The following is a 7,942-nucleotide window of genomic DNA, read 5'->3' on the forward strand; positions in this document are numbered from 1 at the left end:
TCAAAAAGAGTGTCAAACTGCAGCGGGAAGGCCAGGGAGGGGTGGGGGGCCGGAGGTAGGGGGGTAAGAGATCAACCGAAGGACTTGTATGCATGCATATAAGCATAACCAATGGACATGACACTGGCGGGTAGGGGAGGCCGGGGGAAGGAAAAAAGGGGGGGAGGGAGGAGACATATGTAATACTCTTTGTAATACTTTAAGCAATAAATAAAGAAAGAAAGAAAGAAAGAAATAGCCAAAGCTTTAAAGGACTGCCACGGATCAACAGCAAAACAAAAATCACCAAAAGTAGATGCTGTTAAAATATTTGCACCATCTGCATTAATTTGCATACACTTAGCATCAATATGCTTTTCTTCTCAGGCATGTTGAGTTAATGAGATAAAGTGGTCTTCAATGAGGCAAAGGAAAAATTTAATAAGCTGGGGATAGATATCCCTATCAACATCTCAGCCTCATTTAAGAGATAGCAAAATATTATGATATTTTAATGCATGAAAACACACATTGGTGCTTCATGTGTACAAATATACGTATATTTAATTCCTAGTCCTCAGAGTAGATTTTTCCTGCCAAGTTTTCTAGTAACAAAATTTTACTTTCCAATCAAAATCTTCCATTCTAAAATACTAAAAAAAAAAGCCATCAATAAGAGCCTATTAAATAAAGTATAGGACATCCTTGCAATGGAAAGCATGTGGCTGCTGAAAGAATGAGGAAACTATGAACTGTGTTATGGAGACAGTTTCTTTCTTTAAACCTCATGAACCAACCTCTGTTAACTTCAGGCTTTTCTTCTGCAGCTTCCTCGCTTTTCTCAGGTTTCACAGAACTAAAAAGAGTTTGGGTCTTACCTGGATTAGGCTTTGGCTGAAGGGAATGTTGTGGCTGGTTTGAGCTTCTATCCAGACCACTAAAACTTTCATATCAGCAGTAAAGCTGTTTTGCTTTCTTATTATTACTGTGTTCACTGGAGGAGTACTTTTAATTTCCTTCAATAACTTTTCCTTTCACAACGTGGCTAACTGAGGAAAGAGCTCTAGCTCTCAGCCCAGCCGTGGGCAAACTACGGCCCACGGGCCGGATCCGGCCCGTTTGAAATGAATAAAACTATTGAAAAAAAAGACCGTACCCTTTTATGATGTTTACTTTGAATTTATATTAGTTCACACAAACACTCCATCCATGCTTTTGTTCCGGCCCTCCGGTCCAGTTTAAGAACCCATTGTGGCCCTCCAGTCAAAAAGTTTGCCCACCCCTGTCTCAGCCCATCTCAGCTTTCAACATGCTTTGCTCATGGAGCTTAATCATTTCTAGCTTTTGGTTTAAAGTGAGAGACATGCAACTCTTCCTTTCACCCAAACAATTAGAGGCCATGGAGGGTTATTAATTGGCCTAGTTTCAATATTGTTGTGTCTCAGCAATTCTTACGTTTTAAACATTACGGCGCTTGTATACAAAGAAACCATGAATATTTTAAAGTATTGGTAAGAGCAAAAGAGAAAAGCAATAAAATTAAAACAAATTTTAAATTGCCTTGTGTAATCTGAGGAGAATCGAATCCTATGCAACAGCAATGATAAAAAAGTGTACTCACCATCGGCTGAAAATTTGTCAATAGCTTGGGTCAAAGTGAGAAAGTTGCCTGTGGATTTTGACATCTGGAATAGAAAGCCAGTAAGTAAGCATTATCAGGACTATACATAAAGTGAAACAGACCCAACCAATCAAGTTAAATGGGTTGGCCACAATCAGATAAAGACAAAAAGGATTAGAAAGGCAGAAGAAAAAGATACCCTAAACTAATTTTACAGAGGTGAGGACTGAAGTCCAGTCAATAGTGACTTCTATGGGTCATTCAGCTGGTGAGTGAGAGCTAGGACAGGATCTCCAGGCTGAAGCTCGGTCCACTGCTCTTTCCAATAGACTCTACTATTACTTTATGCACATGGAATTATTCCACTATAACTCTGGAACACTTCAGGTGATATAGAGAAGAGCTCTATATTAACTAGTCCTTCAAAAAAAAACGGACTAGCTCGTGAGGCCAGAGTTAATAGGGTTTTAGGAACTTCCTGTGATTAGGGTCATGATAACTGGCTGTTCAAATTGTGCTCTGCCTGAGGGCAGCACATCTAAGGAGCAGGAGCACTGTGCCCAACTGAGCAATCTTAATATTAAATTTCTTATGTTGTAATCATAACGTTGTTGATATCAAAGAGAGGTGATTTTTTAAAAAAAATATATTTTATTGATTTTTTACAGAGAGGAAGGGAGAGGGATAGAGAGTTAGAATCATCGATGAGAGAGAAACATCGACCAGCTGCCTCCTGCACCCTCCCCACTGGGGATGTGCCCGCAACCAAGGTACATGCCTTTGACTGGAATCGAACCTGGGACCCTTCAGTCCCCAGGCTGATGCTCTATCCACTGAGCCAAACCGGTCAGGGCAAGAGAGGTGATTATTATATCAATGTTCCACGACACGGCAATAAAATATCATGTACCAATAAAATCAGTACGGTATACAATACAATGTTGAAACCAAAGAAAATGTCATGTTATAACAAACTTCAAAATTCTAACATTCTAATTTAATAGCCAGTCACAGCATAAAACAAAATACAAAAACCACCAAGCTATTTTTTCAATTTAAATGAGAAAGATACTCTAGGTCTTTACAGTTACTGTCTCTGTTTCTCTCTCTGCTCCAGTCACAATTCATGTTTCCTTTTGTGAAAATACTAGGAAATACTCTACAAGTGTTCTAATAGGTAGGTTCCCTCCCCTCAATTAATACTACCTACTCTACACCTTTTACTTTTTAAATATTTTTTATTGATTTTTAGAGACAAAGGAAGAGAGACACATCGATGTGAGAGCAACACATTGATAGGCTGCCTCTTAAAGGACCCCTACCAGAGATCGAGCCCGCAACCTGGGCATGTGCCCTGACTGGGACTTGAACCAGCAACCTTTTAATGCACAGGACGACACCCAACCAACTGAACCACACCAGCCAGGGCTACACACTCAATTTTAAAGATAAAACTTTAATTTGTGCTGGTAGTCCTAAACATTTTAAATGTAAGACTTTTAAGCATCTGATTTTCATATTTTTTATTTCTTTAATTTTTAAAAGTTCAACTTCCTAAATCAGAATAGCTTTCTGCAGAATTTTTAACTCTCAATGAGCCTTACCTTCTCAGAGTTGAGGAGAAGATGTCCATTTGCTCTCACAGCTACAGGCCATTTGTCACTTTATAGGTAAATGTTTAAAGAGAGAAAATAAAACTTAAAGATTGTGGTTTAGGCTTAAAATTTTGAGATAAATGCTAAAAGGTTAATAAAAGCTTGCTAACATAAATGTACAAGGATATTTACTAAGCCCTGTTTGTAACAGGAAACAAATGAAAACAATGAAAGTGTCCATTAGCAGAGGACTGGTTATAAAACTATGGTACAAGCATACAGTGAATTACTATGTACGTACTTAAAAAACACAGGCAGGGGCTATATAAAAACACAAGTCAGAAATAGTGTCTACAACATTGCATCTTTGTATAAATTAAAATATAAATAAGTATAGATATACGATGCTAATTTACTTGGCAAATCTATACCCTGCATAATAACTTCTTACATATTTGGAGCCATAAGACACTATGTCAATAAGCAATAAATTTAGCCCACATCCTTTTAAGCACTCACCTTTGTTCTGGCCACATAGCCACATGATTATAAAGATAATATGAAAGATGATTTGGAATAAGGTCCTTGCCAGAGACTCTAAGATCCACAGGGTACCAGAACTCAAACTCATGCTTTAGCTGATCTAATTTTTCCTTGGGAATCTGAGTCTTAGGAAATGGAGCTTCCTTGAAGAAAACATAATCCCAAACTTCCTTGGTCATCTGCTGTGGTCTGTATTTAAAGTAGAACAAACAAACAACAACAAAACATATGTAATTTTTTAGAAAGAATCAGTATTTCAATCTAACCATGAATTAGGACTCTCTTAATGTAGTTAAAAGTAACAAATGAGTCCAACAGACGCCCATAAAAATGAAGGATGGGTAATAATAAAAAAGAGAAGGCCTATTGATTACTTTTTCTCAGTTCAATAGCAAAAAAACAAAAACAGCATAGCAAAATTCTGCTAAATGAATTCTTTTAAAAAAAAAATATGGCTCTGACTTTTTTAAAGAGTGGAAGGGGGAGGGGAAAGAAAGAGAAACATTGATGTGAGAGAGAAACATCGATAGGTTGCCTCCCACACACACCTCCAACCTGGGTATGTGTCCTGACCGGAATCGAACCAGTGACCTTTTGGTGCACAGGATGATGTTCAACCAAGTGGCCCACACTGACTAGGGTAGTTAAATAATTCTCATGAAAACTAAATATTAAAAAAGGACCTTCAGTACTTAAATCAAAAGATGGTATATTTTGCTGACAAACTAGATTTCTTTCCCTTATCCATTTACCAACCTGATGCCCAATGGAGACTCTGCCTGTCCACGCAAGTCACCCCCCTGCAACAGGTGTGCCACTGTGTAAAATGCCATGTAAATAGTGGAATCGGAGAGTGATTCAATCAGCCACTGCTCATCCCAAGGCAAACGGGTACCTGCAAGATAAAAAGAAGAAAATTAATGCATGAGGGACCTAAGAGACACTTCATCTATAAATCCACATTTTAAGAAGGGTTCTACAGGACTTATAAAGCTGCTTATAAAGGAAGTTCTTAAATTTACTCAGAAAATTAATAAAAATAAAATCTATAATAAAAAAACTGTAATATGCTAATTAGACCAGACAGTCGAACGACCTTCCAGACATCATTCCGGACATCCTCTGGACGAAGCTGCAGTGACGGGGGCCAAGGCAGAGGCGATTAGGGGTGATCAGGCAGGCAGGCGAGCGGTTAGTGGCAATCGTGCAGGCAGGCAAGCAGTTAGGGGTGATAGGCAGGCAGGCAGAGTGGTTAGGGGCAATGAGGCAGGCAGGCAGAGGTGATTAGGGGCGATTAGGTAGGCAGGAGCAGTTAGGGACAATCAGGCAGGTGAGTGGTTGAGCAGTTGGGAGCCAGCAGTCCCAGATTTTGAGAGGGATGTCCGACTGCCAGGTTAAGCCTGATCCCACAGGAAGAGGAGGGTGCAGGCTGGGCTATCTCCACCCCCCATGCACAAATTTTGTGCACTGGGCCTCTAGTGGTAAATAAAGAGCAAACTGGGTTAGTGGGTAGGAGACCCCATCTTGGTTTCCCTCATCCTCTAACCAAAAACTCTCACTTCCAATTCAGAAAAACACTAGAAAAGAGGGAATTAGCAAAAATTGTTAATTTGCAGAAGTCATTCAAACAGAAAAATCTGAATTTTGCTTACCTAAACCATAAGTTCTTGAGCAAGCATGCTCTTGTAGCCAGTCTAAGGTAGCTTCAAAATTCCTCCTGGTCTCCTCGCCGAATCTGGAGAGTAAAATACACAGTGTCTCCCTTCTCCTTCACTGACTTCCATGCTTCTCATCTCCTTTCCCTTCCCTCATCACTTTCTCCCATCTTACGTTTCCAGGTTCTTCAAGCACTGGGATGTCTGCTTTTTCCAGTTCTCTTCTCCATAATCCAAGTACCTGGGAGTACACACATTGATTAGAAAAAAGTAAAAGTCTAAAAGGGAAGGAGAGTGACTGGAGGAAATTTCTTGCTACAAGAGACTAACCACTGGTCACACAGGGCCACGACGCATTCATCTGAAGACCTGGACATAACTTGTTTCTCTGGCTCCATGTAAATAAATGCATCTTCCTAAATGAAAGTAAATAAAAATATATCAGATATCATGTCAAGTCAATCTCTATTCCTCAAGGATAAAACAACGTTTTAAAAAAATGCATTTTCATTATATCTTCTTTCTTCCCAGGGTAAAGTTATCTGCCTTATTTTCTATACACTTGCTTTTGTATTTTTGTTTTGTTCTGTTTTTTCCACTATGTAACCTGCTCCAGTGCCTGCATGCTACAGGCAGAGGCCGGGCAGTGGTTCAAGGCCGGTATGCTATGACATGGGGCACCACGAGAGAACCAGGGGGATGGACCTGCCATAAAGCCAAACGCATAACACGTGCTTTTGAAAAGGTGTGCATCTTTGTCAAATGGATCACCTTCCCTAGTAGAATATTCCTCTTCAGTGGCAAAATCAAACAAGTATCATTGTTTTGAAGTCTGTAGTTTGGAGATTAGGCTGCCTATGACATCTTTTTATCCTTGTTATAATAATGTAAAGAAAACAGAGAATTAAAAATATGAAACTTTAAAAAACAATAGATGCCCAAAAATTAGAAATAGAAAATACTGTTCCTAAAGACTTATAGTGTCATGAAAAATTCCCACTAGAAAACTGACCATGAATTTTATTTTTTACCAAATATAAGTATCTCTTAATGCACTATGGTCCCAAACTTTTTAAGCTAGAATAATTTTTAAAAATAATACTCAGCATTATTATCCATATAATGATTTATTGCTCTGTGTTCTTAAATGCAATTCCTCATGCTGAACTTCAATATCTGGGATATTTGTTTAAAGATAGTGAAGTAAAAACATGTTTAACTCTGCTGCCTCTAAAATTCCAATAAAAGGACAACAAAGAGGTGTTGTTTTTTTTTTCATGGCACAAACCTACAAAGATGAGAAAAACTGAAGAAACTATAGCCACCAAATTCTAGAAACTGAAAAAGCAGGATGAGTGCTAACTGTATTAGCAGGTTAAAGAAAGCTGGCCGAATTCTAAGCCAACAGTAGAGGAAGCTAATAAGCAACCCCGTTCGCAAAAAACTCAGGAATTGGTGGCACAAGATAGTTCTGAAAGAGGAAACGTGAGGCTGAATAAAGGAGGACTAAGACTTTTAAGAGTTATTCCCAGAATGCTTTTGGACTTCTCAAAGGCATCACTGAACCAGAACACCGTGTTTAATGGCCCTCAAATTGTTAAGGAAAAATTATTTCCAATCCAGAATTCTATTCCCAGGTAAAGAAGGGCAAATGAGGATAGGATAAAGATATTTGAGACATAAAAGGTTGTAAAAATTTACCTTCCAGACACTTTTCCCAGGAAAGCTACTAGAGGCAAAGCTTCACAAAAATGAGAGTTAATAAGAAAGAAGCAGCCAGGGAATCAAGGACACAGGGCATCCAACTCAAGAGAAGCGAAGGAAAGTTTTAGCAATGGTGGAGGAACACCTCAGGACATCTGTGCATCAGTACAAGCAACCAGTACCAACTAAAACAGGCCAGAAGGCTCTGGGAGAGTCTCTAAGATGAAACCAGGAGCACCCTGATGTGTTTGAAAGTATTGAGAGGAGAAATAAACAGACGGGACAGAGATTGGGATGGTGTATTGAGAAGTACACTTAAAAGTGAGGAAAATCTTTTTAAAGAGACTATTAACTCCAGGGAAACGCAAAACCTAAGGAAGAAAAGTTCTCATTGTATACATTATAGATCAGCCATGTCTCAAAAATGTAAACACTGACTATGGCTCTAACATAAATTATAATATACCTATACCAGAATGATGGGGGATGGAGAAGTGTACATGCATGTACGGAGATTAGAGAGGAAGCCACAAGGCAGGAAGAAGTAAATCTTTATCTTCAATAGTATAAAGTCGAGTCGGGAACTGAAGATGGCGGCATAGGTTAACACCAGAGATTGCTGCCTTGAACAACCAATTCAAATTAAGCTTGAACCAGGGAAAGGACAACATCCAGAGCCACAGGAGGGCTGGCTGAGTGGAAATTCTACAACTAGGAGTAAAGAGAATATTATATCCAGACTCAGAGGAGCCGCAGTGCTGAAGTGAAATTCTCAGGTACCGAGTGCGCGCGGAGCGGGGCTGGCGGCGCGGAGAGCGCGGCGCAAACAATCGGGAGGGAGTCGT

At 39.4% G+C, this 7,942-nt stretch overlaps 1 protein-coding gene across 1 annotated transcript in view; it reads right to left on the reverse strand.

Moving 5' to 3' along the window:
• LARS (leucyl-tRNA synthetase) overlaps positions 1-7,942 on the reverse strand; it is a 57,538-nt gene that overhangs the window by 18,015 nt on the left and 31,581 nt on the right. Inside the window, exons 16-22 of the mRNA XM_006777039.2 lie at positions 5,724-5,809; positions 5,569-5,634; positions 5,391-5,473; positions 4,495-4,633; positions 3,715-3,927; positions 3,205-3,262; positions 1,601-1,664 (exon numbers count right to left, since the gene is read on the reverse strand). Coding sequence (XP_006777102.1) covers positions 1,601-1,664; positions 3,205-3,262; positions 3,715-3,927; positions 4,495-4,633; positions 5,391-5,473; positions 5,569-5,634; positions 5,724-5,809 — 709 coding nt within the window. The remainder of the gene's footprint in view (positions 1-1,600; positions 1,665-3,204; positions 3,263-3,714; positions 3,928-4,494; positions 4,634-5,390; positions 5,474-5,568; positions 5,635-5,723; positions 5,810-7,942) is intronic.

The sequence above is a fragment of the Myotis davidii genome, unplaced genomic scaffold, assembly GCF_000327345.1.
Source record: "Myotis davidii unplaced genomic scaffold, ASM32734v1 scaffold89, whole genome shotgun sequence".
Classification (NCBI taxonomy): domain Eukaryota; kingdom Metazoa; phylum Chordata; class Mammalia; order Chiroptera; family Vespertilionidae; genus Myotis; species Myotis davidii.